The 18,556-nt window shown below is 38.9% G+C and overlaps 1 protein-coding gene across 1 annotated transcript in view; it reads right to left on the reverse strand.

Annotated features, from left to right (window-relative positions):
• Positions 1 to 635: 635 nt before the first annotated feature.
• The window catches only part of CSGALNACT1 (chondroitin sulfate N-acetylgalactosaminyltransferase 1), a 290,025-nt gene continuing 272,104 nt past the window's right edge, over positions 636 to 18,556 (reverse strand). Inside the window, exons 6-7 of the mRNA XM_053703210.1 lie at positions 3,711 to 3,791; positions 636 to 2,036 (exon numbers count right to left, since the gene is read on the reverse strand). Of these exons, the coding sequence (XP_053559185.1) occupies positions 1,747 to 2,036; positions 3,711 to 3,791 (371 nt within the window). The 3' untranslated portion in view covers positions 636 to 1,746. The remainder of the gene's footprint in view (positions 2,037 to 3,710; positions 3,792 to 18,556) is intronic.

Raw genomic sequence — 18,556 nt, forward strand, 5'->3', positions numbered from 1 at the left:
ACAGAGCTAAACTGAAAGCTTCTAAGTAAGTTTTTAAACAGTTTTATACTGGATTTTTATATCAGTATCTGTGCATCTTGTTCTTTATAGTAGTGTCTATTACATGCAGTTATATGAAAATGAGTGTATACTGTCCCTTTAATGACACAGCACCAATGTCAAAAGTAGGTATTATGGGTCTGAAGGTATAAATGTTTTAGTTGTATAACTCTTTGTTAATACATTGTGCACAAAGTTCAATCTGTATAAATAATGAGCCATTAAGTGCCACTTTGTGCCGTCTTGTGCTATCTGATTGATCGCTATTAAGAGCCATAGATTGTGTGATCAGTATTTCTATAATTATACCATCATGACAAATAAGCTCATTTCGGCTTGCACTGATTACGTTTATTGACATTACATTATACTTGCATTATTATTGCTAGTGCTGGGTTTTTATTATACTAGGGACGCCCAATCTTTAGGTGTTTTTACATTTTGGAGTATTTCCAATATGTTTTTTTTGGATTTCTTATAGTTAATCAAATTTGAATTCATCTTTTTATATACTGAGTTTGGGGACTTATTTATTTATATACTTTTTGATATGCAATACTTAGCCTTGCCGGAGGCTATATATATATATATATATATATTGATACCCAGAAAGCTTTATTTAAAATTCACAACTTAATCATTCATAATACTGTGAATAATTGGTCTAGAATATAATCAATATTGGCCAAGGATTAATTAAAGGGGGGAAAAATGATTCAGAGAGAACATGCAATTAAAAACAACTTTCCAATTTACTTCTATTATTAAATTTGCTTTATTCCGTTGGTATCCTTTGTTAAAGAGCCTATAGGAGCTAAGGAGCGTGCATGTCTTCAGCATTCTATGATGTGAAGACGAAACAAACGTATAACAGTGCCACAAACATTGTTGCAAATTCAGCGGCCATAAAGAGCTAAGAGCTCTATACCAAAGAAAAAAAACACATTTTTTTTAATTGCATGCTTTGTCTGAATTATGGATAAAGTGACAAATGAATGAGACAACAGTTCTGTCAAACAACGGGAAGAAATCTTCTCAAGATACAAAATAATTTAATGTGATAGGGGATCTGTGACCTCACTTTACTACATTTAAATTATTTTGCATAAAGAGTGCAGCATTTTTTTTTCCTCTGAAAGAACTGTAGCTTTGCATATATATTTATATAAATATATAATAAACTTAAAGAAAAAAAAGTGTAAATAGCTGGACTTTACTGCACATTCCTTTTAGATTTATGCTCTATGTGCCCAGCTTAATGGCAAAACAAAGTTGTTTGATTATTGCTGCACTCTAATAAAGTGTCATCCGTTCACTTTGTCATCTAACAAGTACATTCCACTTGGCAGTTATTTCAGTGCACTTACAAAGCAGCAAATTATTGCTGCTGTTACACGACTGCCTGGGAGGTATTCCTTGGTGAGTGTCTTCACGTGCGCACGTTTCATTACTCATATGCCGGCAATAAATATACTTTATTGCTTTTGTCATTGTGTCAGGAAGGTTCATTAAATCTTCTTTAATGAACTCTGTAAATATTTAGCACCTTCTGGTGCGTACATAAAAAGGACCGCAAGATGTCTAAGCTGTCAATCTTCTTCGTTCTCCTTTCCTATTGAACGTTTTGATGGCTGCTTTGTGTTCTTTACGCCCTGGGGCTTAAGAACATACTGATTTGTGCACACAGTGTACAGTAATCTTTGGCCATCATGATTTCTTTCCATGAATCCTCTGTTTCTGTTTGCGTAAATGCGCCTCAATCTCATGTCTAAATACCAACATGCCAAGTTGTCCATGAGAGGCCTCATTCATAGCCTTGGACTGCATACACATCTTGTACTGCTCCGGAGTCAGTTCATCCACACAATGCTTTTCATGCCAGAGATGGAATAGTCCTTTCACTGTTGTTCTAACCACTATTAGGTTGCTGTGAAGATATTTTCGATAAAGATGAACATCTTCTCCACCCCAACCTTTGATATCTAAATCAAATCCACCTATAAAACAAGAAAACCAAAGTATACAATGTTAGTTAATGAGAGTCCAATATGTAGAAATGGAAGACATCACTTACAAAACAGACATGGAGAGGTCACCAGAAAAATATTTTAAAAATTGATGTTCCATCCATCTATGGTTTAAAATAGACCTTTATTCCAGAATCATATCATTAGGGTCTAAAAAAACAACAGAGAACAATTCAAGCCTGATGTAGGCTCTTAGGCATGGTTTTGGTTGGATGATTTTGGAATAAAGGTCTATGTTAAACCATAGAAAGCTGGGACTTCAATTCATATTGTAAGTTAATAAGAATGCCACATGGTATGTAATCAGGTTGGAAAAAAATATAAATACTAAAATCAGGAGAAAAAAAAGTTACTAGTTGGAAAAAAAAACACTTTACTAATCCACACGTTTTCCGTAAAATAAAAGTCTAGTCTAGAACTTATGGATATGACCTGTTTTGAGTATAATACAATAAAAAATAATGAAAGATCCCCAATTCATTTTCATGCAAATCTGTTGATAGACGTTAAATCAATTCCCTCTACTGAAAATCTGTTTGGTGGTTTATCTATCAGAAGTCAGCCCACTTGTTAGTTACATGTGTTTAACAAGGCAGATTTGCTGGTAGGACCAAGTTACTTTTTTAATAGGACAGCAGAGAGTATGTACAGTGCCTTATGCAAGACTTGCAGGCTTCTGGAGAATGCTGTGAACAAATGAAAAACTGTAATCTTGTAGCTATCAACATATTTCCAGAACTAGTGAAAGTTGCCACCTTGTTTTGAAGGAGAAAATAACAATGATAATTTAAGTTGATGCTAATTTAAAAGTATTTCAAAAGCAAGAGGCAGAAGCAAAAATCAACTTCCCAGTGGGGGTGGAGAGATAGAGGGAATCCAACCAATCTAAAAGGAGCAGCTTGTAATACAATTAAATCGTATCAGCTATTTGGCCTGGTCTGGTAGCGGGAGTTTAATGGCACGATCGGGCTCGCTGTGACTAGACAGCGTGCCCGCGAAGCACTTATGAAAAGAAAGACATGCTAAGTAGAGCCAGGAACGGCGTTCAGGAAAAATGAACTTTGGAATAAAATATCTCTGCAGTCCTTTTTTGTATAAAGTTGGTGCTAAGCTAATGTTATATAATTCTGCACCATGTGTAGAATTATATAACATTGTGTTGTAGGTTTACTGTCCCTTTAAGGCTACATCTGATACTTTTGGGCTGGGTTAGGAGTCTGAAAATCAGCACAATGTTATTAAAAAATAAGCAAAACTATACATTGTCACAAAAACACTCCCAGGTGGGCTATATAAATGGTTAATCTACAAAACATTTATGCAAAGAAAAATCTAGTGTACAGTGTCCCTTTAAAATGAGTAATGCATTTATTTTGAGCAAATAAGCAGAACAATATAAATCAGTAGCACTAATTCACAATAATGATATTGCTACAGATACCATAGCAGGATTAATCAAACAACTGACAAAAAATAAAGCAGGTTTCTTTAATTGATTGTAATACAAAGACATTATTGGAGTTTATTACCATTTGTAAGGATGCAATGCCCCCACACACCAAGGTTTTAACAAATATTTCTAGACATACATGTTTTTTTCCTGTAGATGGCAGTAGAGGACAGCAATGCACAAATGCAGCTCACCTATATTAATGAAATCTGAACGATATTGACATGTCATTCCAAACCCAAAATCTCTCCAAAATCCAGTGTCCTTTTCATAACCTAAGGAAAAACCCCCAGAAAAAAACCCCATTTAAAATAGGAATATTAAAAATATAAAAATATGTATAATACTATATAGACTTATACTTGAGGGGGAAAAATACTGCAGTATGAAATTTACATGTTATCAACAACAAACAAAATGCCCATTATGCCCACCACGCAATAGCTGGCACAGATATAAAGTGGTATTTGCTGCAATTCCAATTGCAAAAGGGCAAAATCTGGTACACAATGTTATTTTCATACATCATTTGTCAAATATAGTATATGGCAAATCAGTCAGCAGTTAACAATGTGGAATAAAATGAAATGAAACTGAAGCTGTTTTTAAATGGGTATTTGAATATTGGGTATTATTTTTAAATACATAATCCATTTAGAAAAGTAACAAAATAGTACAGGAATAGTGCAGATAACTGGACATTAAATAATTCCCTGTAAATAAAAAAAGCATGTTCCAGTTTTATTTGTAATTTATTTTGTATCTACAATTTAAACTAATTCTATTGCAGCATTAAAATATGACAGTTTGTTTACTTGTGATTATAAAACATTTTAATTGATTATACGCTATGCACTATTTTAAAGGGACGTGAAACACAATATTTTTCTTTCATGTTTCAAAAAGAGCATGCAATTTTAAACAACTTTCTAATTTACTTCTATTATCAAATATTTTCGTTCTCTTTTTATCTTTTGTTGAAAAGCATGGACATAAGCTCAGGAGCATGCACGTGACTGGAGCACTATATAGCAGTAGCTATACAAGAATGTTTTTTTATATGCCAGAGCACTCGATGGCAGCATTTATATTGCTTTACCACATTCATCTAATATAAGATAGGAGCAAAGTGGAATATACTCCTGGGCTTTAAAACACAGCACAGCCAACGACCGTTTCACCCTTACAGCAAGTGTGTATGCCCTGATGAGCTCCTGTGACACACACTTGCTGTGGGGGTGAAACGGTCGTTGGCTGTGCTGTGTTTTAAACCCCAGGAGTATATTCCACTTTGCTCCTATCTTATATTAGATAAATGTGGTAAAGCAATTTAAAGTGATTATTATTTCACTTATTGGGACATTTGCATTACGTTTGCTAAACTAGGAGCAACACCTTGAAAATGCTCTTTTTATGTGATATCCTAGTCTGGAAAAAGGGAAGTCTGGATCGCTCATTTTGATGAGAAATGTGATTTAACTGTGACAAGCACTGTGTTTGTGGAAACACTCTGAGGTACATCTTGGTAAAGAAAAGCTGTCCGTTTTTAGTAAGGAAGCCTGGTTCTTTCATTACTATTTATCTACATCTGTGATCCATCTCTGACAAGCATTGTATTTGTGGAAACACGCTGAGGTACATCTTGGTAATCAAAGTTGTCCGTTTATAGTAAGGAAGCCTGGCTCTTCTATTACTATCTAACAACGCCTGTATAACCTAGTGGAAGCCTGGTCCTTTCATTGGTGGTTGAGCGGACACACAACGGAGACCTGTGGAGGCACTCCCATCTATTCTACCAACCAGAGATACTTGACGGTCTCACCGTCCCGCCTCCAGTGACGTCACATGCTATGATAGCGTTACACGGTTCTAGAAGCGCTTAGGAATCACACGCTTAAGATAAGTGCATATCTGTTCTATAATCACTACTTTTGATCCAGCTTGCAACAAGATTTGTATACCCTTTGCTCCATATTTACTTATTGTGGACTTTATTTATACCTATGCTTACTTTTGCTATAGTGATGTTTACTACATCTGTGATATTTAGCATGCTTGACTGTTATTAGTAGCATAGATTGTTATAGAGATAACACCTTAATATACACCTGTTTGCGACACATTATCCCAATAGGTCTTGGTAGCATACGTATGCTTTAGCTAGTTTATGTCCCATCATTTTGCATTTTACCATACACTTTGTGGTGGTTTTTTTATATTGTATATATTCTTCACTTTATATGGTGTGGCTAAGCTCAAACAATGTTTCACTAATGTGATATGGGAAACTTAATAAATGAATTGGAATTTTTCATATTTACTTGTCTGTGTGCCTATATTTAAACCCTTGCTTTTTCAGAGTATTCATGTATGCTCTGAATTTCAGTCTCTCTATATTGATTCTACTGCATATATTTTTTAAGGGTGGCACCAGTATAATACATTTAGCAATATTATCTACTCTCACCTTTTTCTTTATCTTTATTTTTATATTCTTTATTTTTATACAGTATTCTTTATTTTTATATCTTACATTTGTTATCTTACATAGGACACTGGCAGCTAGCTAAAAGGGTGACTGAGGGCAAGACCTAATGTCAGGTATAGTGGGGGTTAGTGGATTCTAAGTTTGTGTCGCTCTTTGTTCTGATTCCATAAAGATAGCTTGAGTTTGTGTGTAACTCATCAGCCCGACTGGAGGTGGTGATATCTTTCAAGTTGCAGGAAACTCTCTACCTGGTCCTCCCATTCTTTCTCAGTCGGAATATTGTAGGATTTCCAATGTCTTGGAATTAGGGTTTTAGCGCTGTTTAGCATAAGGATCATTAGATCCCTAGCATTACTATTGTGCAGCTTGGGCAGGAGTAAAAATAATAAGATCTGTGGGTCATTTGGTAGTTGTTTGCCTATTGCATCTGACATGCGCTCGAGAACCGCCAGCCAGAACGTGTCTAATTTATTACACTGCCACCATATGTGTGTGGGGGTGCCTATCACTCCACATCCCCTCCAACACTTATTGCTAGCCGTTTTGTAGATAGTGTGTAGCCTGCTGGGGGTTAGATACCATCTCTTTAAGAATTTGAAATTGGTTTCAAGGACTCTTGTGGATATTGATGAGCGCTTTGTATTGTTAAAAACAGTCAACCAGTCCTTAGCAGCGATGCTAATGCCCAGTTCCTTGTCCCAAGAGTTAGTGTAAGAGGGCAAGAGTTGTGGCTCTTTGATTAGTAGTAGTTTGTACAATTTTGATATGGCGTGTTTTGGGGTGTTTTCTGAGTAACATAGGGTCTCAAATGGAGTTGTGTTTCTAGTTAGGTGATGCTTCTTGGGGTGAGTGTCTACGTAATGGCAGATTTGGGAATAGGCGTACCAATTAAGAGGAATCTCAGGGTGCATCTCCTGGATGGCAGGGGGTCAATGTGTTTTATTTTCGCGGAAGAGCGATATTGTTCTGCCCTTAATGTGGCACCCGACATCTAGTGAAGTGTCTTTGTAATTCCAGGGCAGGTCCAGATTGTGGCATAGGGAGGACATGGGGGACAAGATATTGCAGATGTTAGTGAATGTGCTTATTAATTTATCACATGTTGTGAAAAAGTCTGTGAGGAGGGGGTATTGTGCTATGTTAGTGGATCTATGTTTGTGAGGTATCCAGGCTGTCAGCCCAGCGTTGCAAAGACCCAGTAAGTGCCTATCAATCTGGACCCATTGTTTATTGTTATTGTTTGTGCACCAATCCAATAGCTTGTGCAGCATTATAGCCTCTTTATAAATGAGAATATTAGGCACTCCCAATCCACCCCTGTCCCTCGGTAAGTACATGTTCTTTCTTGCAATTCTGGGCCTAGATCCCTGCCAGATGTATTGCTCTATTAGTGATTGTATTTTGTTAAGATAGTGTATAGGGAGGTGTATGGGCGTAGTTTGCAAAAGATAGAGAAGTTGAGGCAGGACATTCATTTTTACAACATTAATTCTGCCAATCCAAGATATTGATTTGTTTTTCCAGCTTGATAAGTCTGTGGTCAACATTTTTTCCATACAGGGAGTGCAGAATTATTAGGCAAGTTGTATTTTTGAGGATTAATTTTATTATTGAACAACAACCATGTTCTCAATGAACCCAAAAAACTCATTAATATCAAAGCTGAATAGTTTTGGAAGTAGTTTTTAGTTTGTTTTTAGTTATAGCTATTTTAGGGGGATATCTGTGTGTGCAGGTGACTATTACTGTGCATAGTTATTAGGCAACTTAACAAAAAACAAATATATACCCATTTCAATTATTTATTTTTACCAGTGAAACCAATATAACATCTCAACATTCACAAATATACATTTCTGACATTCAAAAACAAAACAAAAACAAATCAGTGACCAATATAGCCACCTTTCTTTGCAAGGACACTCAAAAGCCTGCCATCCATGGATTCTGTCAGTGTTTTGATCTGTTCACCATCAACATTGCGTGCAGCAGCAACCACAGCCTCCAAGACACTGTTCAGAGAGGTGTACTGTTTTCCCTCCTTGTAAATCTCACATTTGATGATGGACCACAGGTTCTCAATGGGGTTCAAATCAGGTGAACAAGGAGGCCATGTCATTAGATTTTCTTCTTTTATACCCTTTCTTGCCAGCCACGCTGTGGAGTACTTGGACGCGTGTGATGGAGCATTGTCCTGCATGAAAATCATGTTTTTCTTGAAGGATGCAGACTTCTTCCTGTACAACTGCTTGAAGAAGGTGTCTTCCAGAAACTGGCAGTAGGACTGGGAGTTGAGCTTGACTCCATCCTCAACCCGAAAAGGCCCCACAAGCTCATCTTTGATGATACCAGCCCAAACCACCTCCACCTTGCTGGCGTCTGAGTCGGACTGGAGCTCTCTGCCCTTTACCAATCCAGCCACGGGCCCATCCATCTGGCCCATCAAGACTCACTCGCATTTCATCAGTCCATAAAACCTTAGAAAAATCAGTCTTGAGATATTTCTTGGCCCAGTCTTGACGTTTCAGCTTGTGTGTCTTGTTCAGTGGTGGTCGTCTTTCAGCCTTTCTTACCTTGGCCATGTCTCTGAGTATTGCACACCTTGTGCTTTTGGGCACTCCAGTGATGTTGCAGCTCTGAAATATGGCCAAACTGGTGGCAAGTGGCATCTTGGCAGCTGCACGCTTGGCTTTTCTCAGTTCATGCGCAGTTATTTTGCGCCTTGGTTTTTCCACACGCTTCTTGCGACCCTGTTGACTATTTTGAATGAAACGCTTGATTGTTTGATGATCACGCTTCAGAAGCTTTGCAATTTTAAGAGTGCTGCATCCCTCGGCAAGATATCTCACTATTTTTGACTTTTCTGAGCCTGTCAAGTCCTTCTTTTGACCCATTTTGCCAAAGGAAAGGAAGTTGCCTAATAATTATGCACACCTGATATAGGGTGTTGATGTCATTAGACCACACCCCTTCTCATTACAGAGATGCACATCACCTAATATGCTTAATTGGTAGTAGGCTTTCGAGCCTATACAGCTTGGAGTAAGACAACATGCATAAAGAGGATGATGTGGTCAAAATACGCATTTGCCTAATAATTCTGCACTCCCTGTAGTTTTGTATTTAGCTGTGTGTATTGTTTGGATATCGGGTGTAACACCTCCTAACTTTAAATTAAACTTACATTATAACTACCATAAAATAAATAAAAACTTACCTGTGAAATAAAAAACTTAAGCTTAAACTATACAAAAATTACAAATTTATAAAATCCTAACACTAAGAAAAAATAAAAAAAAACTTACATTACCAAAAAAATAAACACTAAAATTACGAAAAATAAAACTACGATTACAAAAAATAGTTTCAAATCAGCCAATAGGATGAGAGCTGCTTAAATCCTATTGGCTGATTTAAACAGCCAATAGGATTTAAGCAGCTCTCATCCTATTGGCTGATTTGAGAGGGGTGTTTTTTTTAGATTAGGGATTTATTTTTTAATGGGCACTAAAGAGCTAAGGTAATTTTTAAACTTAGTTTTTTTAATTTGGGGGGACTTTGTAATTTCTTTAGGTAAACGAGCTGTTTAACTTAGAGCAATGCCCTACAAAAGGCCCTTTTTAAGGGCTATTTGTAGTTTATTATTAGCTTAGGGGGTGTTTTTATTTTGGGTGGCTTTTTTGTTTTTATAGGGCTTTTAGATTAAGCTTAATTTTTATTATTTTGGATAATTTCGTTTATTATTTTTTGCAATCTTACGGCTAGATTACGTGTTATGAAGTATGAGTGAAAAAGCAGCGTTAAGGCTCTTTTTTACTACCGCTGGTATTACGAGTCTTGCAGGTTTAGCTGCACCGCACACTTTTTTGGCCGTAACGTAACGTAACTACCCGCAGCTTTCCAAAAGTTCTTTTTCAATGGGACTTCCATAGCGCCGGTATTACGAGTTTGCCTGGGAGGCCAAAAAGTGAGCGGTACAGCCTATACCGTCAAGATCCATATCGTAAACTGAAAGTCAGTAGTTATGGGTTTTGCGCTACAAATCTGTAACATAAAACTCATAACTAAAGTGCTAAAAAGTACACTAACACCCATAAACTACCTATTAACCCCTAAACCGAGGCCCTCCTGCATCGCAAACACTAAAATAAAATTATTAACCCCTAATCTGCCGCTTGACATCACCGCCACTATAATAAACATATTAACCCCTAAACCGCTGTACTCCTGCATCGCAAACACTAGTTAAATATTATTAACCCCTAATCTGCTGTCCCTAACATTGCCGCCTAAACCTAACCCTAACCTCCAACCCTAATCCTTACACCCACTAACTTCAATGTAATTAAAATAAATCTAAATAAAACCTACTATTAATAACTAAATAATTCCTATTTAAAAATAAATACTTACCTGTAAAATAAACCTAATAACTAATTGTTACATTGTAGCTATCTTAGGTTTTATTTTTCTTTCACAGGCAAGTTTGTATTTATTTTAACTAGGTAGAATAGTTAGTAAATAGTCATTAACTATTTACTAGCTACCTAGTTAAAATAAATACAAAGTTACCTGTAAAATAAAACCTAACCTGTCTTACACTAACACCTAACCTTACACTACAATTAAATAAATTACATTAATTAAATACAATTAACTAAATTACAAAAAAAACCCCCACTAAATTACACAAAATAAAAAAGAAATGATCAAATATTTAAACTAATTACACCTAATCTAATAGCCCTATCAAAATAAAAAAGCCCCCCCAAAATAAAAAAAACCTACCCTAAACTAAACTGCCAATAGCCCTTAAAAGGGCCTTTTGCGGGGCATTGCCCCAAATAAATCAGCTCTTTTACCTGTAAAAAAAAATATAAACAACCCCCCAACAGTAAAACCAACCACCCACACAACCAACCTCCCCAAATAAAAACCTATCTAAAAAACCTAAGCTTCCCAGGATTCCTGTTCCAATCAGCCAATAGAATGCCAGCTCAATCCTATTGGCTGATTGACTTTTTCACCTTTAATTCCGATTGACTGATAGAATTCTATCAGCCAATCGGAATTCAAGGGACGCCATCTTGGATGACGTCCCTTAAAGGAACCTTCATTCTTCAGCGACCATCAAAAGAGGATGCTCCACGCCGGATGTCTTGAAGATGGAGCCGCTCCATGCCGGATGGATGAAGATAGAAGATGCCGTCTGGATGAAGACTTCTGCTGGCTTGGATGAAGACTTCGGTCCGCTTGGATGAAGACTTCTCCCGGCTTCGTTGAGGACTTCTTGCCAATTGGATGAAGACTTCTGCCGCTTCGTTTGAGGATGGATGTCGGTCTTCAAAAAATGTAAGTGGATCTTCAGGGCTTAGTGTTAGGTTTTATTAAGGGTTTATTGGGTGGGTTTTATTTTTAGATTAGGGTTTGGGCGGAAAAAGAGCTAAATGCCCTTTTAAGGGCAATGCCCATCCAAATGCCCGTTTCGGGGCAATGGGGAGCTTAGGTTTTTTAGATACTTTTTTATTTGGGGGCGTTGGTTGTGTGGGTGGTGGGTTTTACTGTTGGGGGGGATGTTTGAATTTTTTTTTACAGGTAAAAGAGCTGATTTCTTTGGGGCAATGCCCCCCAAAAGGCCCTTTTAAGGGCTATTGGCAGTTTAGTTTAGGCTAGGTTTTTTTTTTATTTTGGGGGGGCTTTTTTATTTTGATGGGGCTATTAGATTAGGTGTAATTAGTTTAAATATTTGATAATTTCTTTTTATTTTGTGTAATTTAGTGTTTTTTTTATAATTTAGTTAATTGTATTTAATTAATGTAATTTATTTAATTGTAGTGTAAGGTTAGGTGTTAGTGTAAGACAGGTTAGGTTTTATTTTACAGGTAAATTTGTATTTATTTTAACTAGGTAGCTAGTAAATAGTTAATAACTATTTACAACTATTCTACATAGTTAAAATAAATACAAACTTGCCTGTAAAATAAAACTAAAACCTAAGCTAGCTACAATGTAACTATTAGTTATATTGTAGCTAGCTTAGGGTTTATTTTATAGGAAAGTATTTAGTTTTAAATCAGAATTATTTAGTTATTAATAGTAGGTTTTATTTAGATTTATTTTTATTACATTAAAGTTAGTGGGTGTTAGGGTTAAACTTAGGGTTAGGTTTAGGGGTTAATAACTTTAGTATAGTGGCGGCGACGTTGGGGGAGGCAGATTAGGGGTTAATAAGTGTAGGTAGGTGGGGGCAATGTCAGGGGTGGCAGATTAGGGGTTAATAACTGTAATGTAGGTGGCGGCGACATTGGGGGCGGCAGATTAGGGGTTAATAAGTGTAGGTAGGTGTTGGCGATGTCGGGGGCAGCAGATTAGGGGTTAATAAGTGTACTGTAGGTGGCGGCAATGTTGGGGGTGGCAGATTAGGGGTTAATAAGTGTACTGTAGGTGGCGGCGATTTTGGGGGCGGCAGATTAAGGGTTAATAACTGTAATGTAGGTGGCGGCGATGTCGGGGGCGGCAGATTAGGGGTGTTTAGACTCGGGGTTTATGTTAGGGTGTTAGGTGTAAACATAAATTTTGTTTCCCCATAGGAATCAATGGGGCTGTGTTACGGAGCTTTACGCTCCTTTATTGTAGGTGTTAGGCTTTTTTTAGCCAGCTCTCCCCATTAATGTATATGGGGAAATAGTGCACAAGCACGGAAAACCAGCTCAAAGCAGCGCTGGTATTGGAGTGCGGCATGGAGCTCAATTTTGCTCTACGCTGCAATATTGCCTGCTAACGCCCGTTTTTTGTAAACCTGTAATAGCAGCGCTATAGGGAGGTGAGCGGCGACAATAACTTGCAAGTTAGCACCGAGCACCTCTTACCACAAAACTCGTAATCTAGCCGTTAGTGTTTTTTAATTTTTCGTAATTTTAGTGTTTTTTTTTTTTGGTAATGTAATTTTTTTTTAAAATTTTTCTTAGTGTTCAATGTGGGGAGTCAGCGGTTTAGGGGTTAATAGGTTTATTTAGTGTTGGTGATGTGGGGGGTCGGCGGTTTAGGGGTTAATACTTTATTTTAGTGTTGGCGATGTGGGTGGGTGGCGGATTAGGGGTTAATAAGTTTGATAAAGTATTTGTGATTCGGGAGGATGGCAGTTTATGGTGTTAGTAACATTTTTGTTATGAGTTTTGTGAAACATTTTTGTTTTGCAAAATCCATAACTACTGGTCTTTGATTGCGGAATCGATCGTGGCGGTATAAGCTATAACGCTAGCTTAATAGCCTGACTGAACAACTTATAATACGGAAGACCTGAAAATTCCACACTCAAAAGCCATTTTTTGAGTGCGGAATGGAGAGTTGTGGTACAGGCTAAAATGCTTGCGGTATAGAGGTACCGCCGTTACTTGTAATACGGAAGATCTGCCATTCCAAATGCAAAGGCCAATTTTTCAACGGTATAGCCATACCGCAAAACTTGTAATTTGGCCTAATGAAAATACTTTTTGTGTAAAAGCTACTTACAGAAACAAACAGAAATTGCCTGACTGTGTAAATCTAGGTCCTGGAACTCTATTGCTCATTGGCTGATAGTGAAACCTCTCACATAAGTATATATATATATAAGTATATAAGCTCACAAAAAAAAGCAGAACAAACTATTGAGTATAATGTTCAGTTAAATTGTGTATGAATGTGTTTAGAATTAGGGTGGGGCAGAGTGGAAACAGTTGTGGGAACCACCAGTGGGAATGGTCAATATGCAATGTAACCTGATTGATTTACTTTATAATTAGTGGGCATTTTAGATCTTTAACCTAATCATCAGTAATATGAGCCTTCATAGTAAGTCTTCCTCTATTTACATAGAAAACCTGGTCATTTTACAACAGTGTATATCGAAGATCTAGATTCTGTTCTAAAAGGTTAATAACCACTGTGTTAAGTGCACAACAAAAGGCATATTATATCCTGCACATATGGAAAAAATAGTTTATAGCAACTATTCCAGTAGGTTGTGCATTACAATGATGCAATTCTCTCCAAAACTCAAAGTTTTTATTGGCATTGATTTGTAATATTTCTTATATTTCCCACATTCTCAAAGGAACAGTGAATAACGTCATTAAATCTTAATGCCAGACACAGAACACAGTTTATTGATTTAATCCTGTTGACTTTTTGAAGAAAAAGATGGCTTTTTTTTTTACAGAAAATAAGAGAAAAACAGAATTTATGTTTACCTGATAAATTACTTTCTCCAACGGTGTGTCCGGTCCACGGCGTCATCCTTACTTGTGGGATATTCTCCTCCCCAACAGGAAATGGCAAAGAGCCCAGCAAAGCTGGTCACATGATCCCTCCTAGGCTCCGCCTTCCCCAGTCATTCGACCGACGTAAAGGAGGAATATTTGCATAGGAGAAATCATATGATACCGTGGTGACTGTAGTTAAAGAAAATAAATTATCAGACCTGATTAAAAAAACCAGGGCGGGCCGTGGACCGGACACACCGTTGGAGAAAGTAATTTATCAGGTAAACATAAATTCTGTTTTCTCCAACATAGGTGTGTCCGGTCCACGGCGTCATCCTTACTTGTGGGAACCAATACCAAAGCTTTAGGACACGGATGAAGGGAGGGAGCAAATCAGGTCACCTAGATGGAAGGCACCACGGCTTGCAAAACCTTTCTCCCAAAAATAGCCTCAGAAGAAGCAAAAGTATCAAATTTGTAAAATTTAGTAAAAGTGTGCAGTGAAGACCAAGTCGCTGCCTTACATATCTGATCAACAGAAGCCTCGTTCTTGAAGGCCCATGTGGAAGCCACAGCCCTAGTGGAATGAGCTGTGATTCTTTCAGGAGGCTGCCGTCCGGCAGTCTCGTAAGCCAATCTAATGATGCTTTTAAGCCAAAAAGAGAGAGAGGTAGAAGTTGCTTTTTGACCTCTCCTTTTACCAGAATAAACAACAAACAAGGAAGATGTTTGTCTAAAATCCTTTGTAGCATCTAAATAGAATTTTAGAGCACGAACTACATCCAAATTGTGCAACAAACGTTCCTTCTTTGAAACTGGATTCGGACACAAAGAAGGCACGACTATCTCCTGGTTAATGTTTTTGTTAGAAACAACTTTCGGAAGAAAACCAGGTTTAGTACGCAAAACCACCTTATCTGCATGGAACACCAGATAAGGGGGAGAACACTGCAGAGCAGATAATTCTGAAACTCTTCTAGCAGAAGAAATTGCAACCAAAAACAAAACTTTCCAAGATAATAACTTAATATCAACGGAATGTAAGGGTTCAAACGGAACCCCCTGAAGAACTGAAAGAACTAAATTGAGACTCCAAGGAGGAGTCAAAGGTTTGTAAACAGGCTTGATTCTAACCAGAGCCTGAACAAAGGCTTGAACATCTGGCACAGCTGCCAGCTTTTTGTGAAGTAACACAGACAAGGCAGAAATCTGTCCCTTCAAAGAACTTGCAGATAATCCTTTCTCCAAACCTTCTTGAAGAAAGGATAGAATCTTAGGAATTTTTATCTTGTCCCAAGGGAATCCTTTAGATTCACACCAACAGATATATTTTTTCCATATTTTGTGGTAGATTTTTCTAGTTACAGGCTTTCTGGCCTGAACAAGAGTATCAATGACAGAATCTGAGAACCCTCGCTTTGATAAGATCAAGCGTTCAATCTCCAAGCAGTCAGTTGGAGTGAGACCAGATTCGGATGTTTGAACGGACCTTGAACAAGAAGGTCTCATCTCAAAGGTAGCTTCCATGGTGGAGCCGATGACATATTCACCAGGTCTGCATACCAAGTCCTGCGTGGCCACGCAGGAGCTATCAAGATCACCGATGCCCTCTCCTGATTGATCCTGGCTACCAGCCTGGGGATGAGAGGAAATGGCGGGAATACATAAGCTAGTTTGAAGGTCCAAGGTGCTACTAGTGCATCTACTAGAGTCGCCTTGGGATCCCTGGATCTGGACCCGTAGCAAGGAACCTTGAAGTTCTGACGAGAGGCCATCAGATCCATGTCTGGAATGCCCCACAATTGAGTAATTTGGGCAAAGATTTCCGGATGGAGTTCCCACTCCCCCGGATGAAATGTCTGACGACTCAGAAAATCCGCTTCCCAATTTTCCACTCCTGGGATGTGGATTGCCGACAAGTGGCAGGAGTGAGTCTCCGCCCATTGAATGATTTTGGTCACTTCTTCCATCGCCAGGGAACTCCTTGTTCCCCCCTGATGGTTGATGTACGCAACAGTCGTCATGTTGTCTGATTGAAACCGTATGAATTTGGCCTTTGCTAGCTGAGGCCAAGCCTTGAGAGCATTGAATATCGCTCTCAGTTCCAGAATATTTATCGGGAGAAGAGATTCTTCCCGAGACCAAAGACCCTGAGCTTTCAGGGGTCCCCAGACCGCGCCCCAGCCCACCAGACTGGCGTCGGTCGTGACAATGACCCACTCTGGTCTGCGGAAGCTCATCCCCTGTGACAGGTTGTCCAGGGACAGCCACCAACGGAGTGAATCTCTGGTCCTCTGATCTACTTGTATCATCGGAGACAAGTCTGTATAATCCCCATTCCACTGACTGAGCATGCACAGTTGTAATGGTCTTAGATGAATTCGCGCAAAAGGAACTATGTCCATTGCCGCTACCATCAAACCTATTACTTCCATGCACTGCGCTATGGAAGGAAGAGGAACAGAATGAAGTATTTGACAAGAGTTTAGAAGTTTTGATTTTCTGGCCTCTGTCAGAAAAATCCTCATTTCTAAGGAGTCTATTATTGTTCCCAAGAAGGGAACCCTTGTTGACGGAGATAGAGAACTTTTTTCTACGTTCACTTTCCACCCGTGAGATCTGAGAAAGGCGAGGACAATGTCCGTGTGAGCCTTTGCTTGTGGAAGGGACGACGCTTGAATCAGTATGTCGTCCAAGTAAGGTACTACTGCAATGCCCCTTGGTCTTAGCACCGCTAGAAGGGACCCTAGTACCTTTGTGAAAATTCTTGGAGCAGTGGCTAATCCGAACGGAAGTGCCACAAACTGGTAATGCTTGTCCAGAAATGCGAACCTTAGGAACCAATGATGTTCCTTGTGGATAGGAATATGTAGATACGCATCCTTTAAATCCACCGTGGTCATGAATTGACCTTCCTGGATGGAAGGAAGAATTGTTCGAATGGTTTCCATTTTGAACGATGGAACCTTGAGAAACTTGTTTAGGATCTTGAGATCTAAGATTGGTCTGAATGTTCCCTCTTTTTTGGGAACTACGAACAGATTGGAGTAGAACCCCATCCCTTGTTCTCCTAATGGAACAGGATGAATCACTCCCATTTTTAACAGGTCTTCTACACAATGTAAGAATGCCTGTTTTTTTATGTGGTCTGAAGACAATTGAGACCTGTGGAACCTCCCCCTTGGGGGAAGCCCCTTGAATTCCAGAAGATAACCTTGGGAGACTATTTCTAGCGCCCAAGGATCCAGAACATCTCTTGCCCAAGCCTGAGCGAAGAGAGAGAGTCTGCCCCCCACCAGATCCGGTCCCGGATCGGGGGCCAACATCTCATGCTGTCTTGGTAGCAGTGGCAGGTTTCTTGGCCTGCTTACCTTTGTTCCAGCCTTGCATTGGCCTCCAGGCTGGCTTGGCTTGAGAAGTATTACCCTCTTGCTTAGAGGACGTAGCACTTGGGGCTGGTCCGTTTCTGCGAAAGGGACGAAAATTAGGTTTATTTTTGGCCTTGAAAGACCTATCCTGAGGAAGGGCGTGGCCCTTGCCCCCAGTGATATCAGAAATAATCTCTTTCAAGTCAGGGCCAAACAGCGTTTTCCCCTTGAAAGGAATGTTAAGCAATTTGTTCTTGGAAGACGCATCCGCTGACCAAGATTTTAGCCAAAGCGCTCTGCGCGCCACAATAGCAAACCCAGAATTTTTCGCCGCTAATCTAGCCAATTGCAAAGTGGCGTCTAGGGTGAAAGAGTTAGCCAATTTGAGAGCATGAATTCTGTCCAAAATCTCCTCATAAGAAGAATCTTTATTGAGCGCCTTTTCTAGTTCATCGAACCAGAAACACGCTGCTGTAGTGACAGGAACAATGCATGAAATTGGTTGTAGAAGGTAACCTTGCTGAACAAACATCTTTTTAAGCAAACCCTCTAATTTTTTATCCATAGGATCTTTGAAAGCACAACTATCTTCTATGGGTATAGTGGTGCGTTTGTTTAGAGTAGAAACCGCCCCCTCGACCTTGGGGACTGTCTGCCATAAGTCCTTTCTGGGGTCGACCATAGGAAACAATTTCTTAAATATAGGGGGAGGGACGAAAGGTATGCCGGGCCTTTCCCATTCTTTGTTTACAATGTCCGCCACCCGCTTGGGTATAGGAAAAGCTTCGGGGGGCCCCGGGACCTCTAGGAACTTGTCCATTTTACATAATTTCTCTGGAATAACCAAATTCTCACAATCATCCAGAGTAGATAACACCTCCTTAAGCAGGGCGCGGAGATGTTCCAATTTAAATTTGAATGTAATCACATCAGGTTCAGCT

Source organism: Bombina bombina, chromosome 2, assembly GCF_027579735.1.
Source record: "Bombina bombina isolate aBomBom1 chromosome 2, aBomBom1.pri, whole genome shotgun sequence".
In the NCBI taxonomy this organism is placed as follows: domain Eukaryota; kingdom Metazoa; phylum Chordata; class Amphibia; order Anura; family Bombinatoridae; genus Bombina; species Bombina bombina.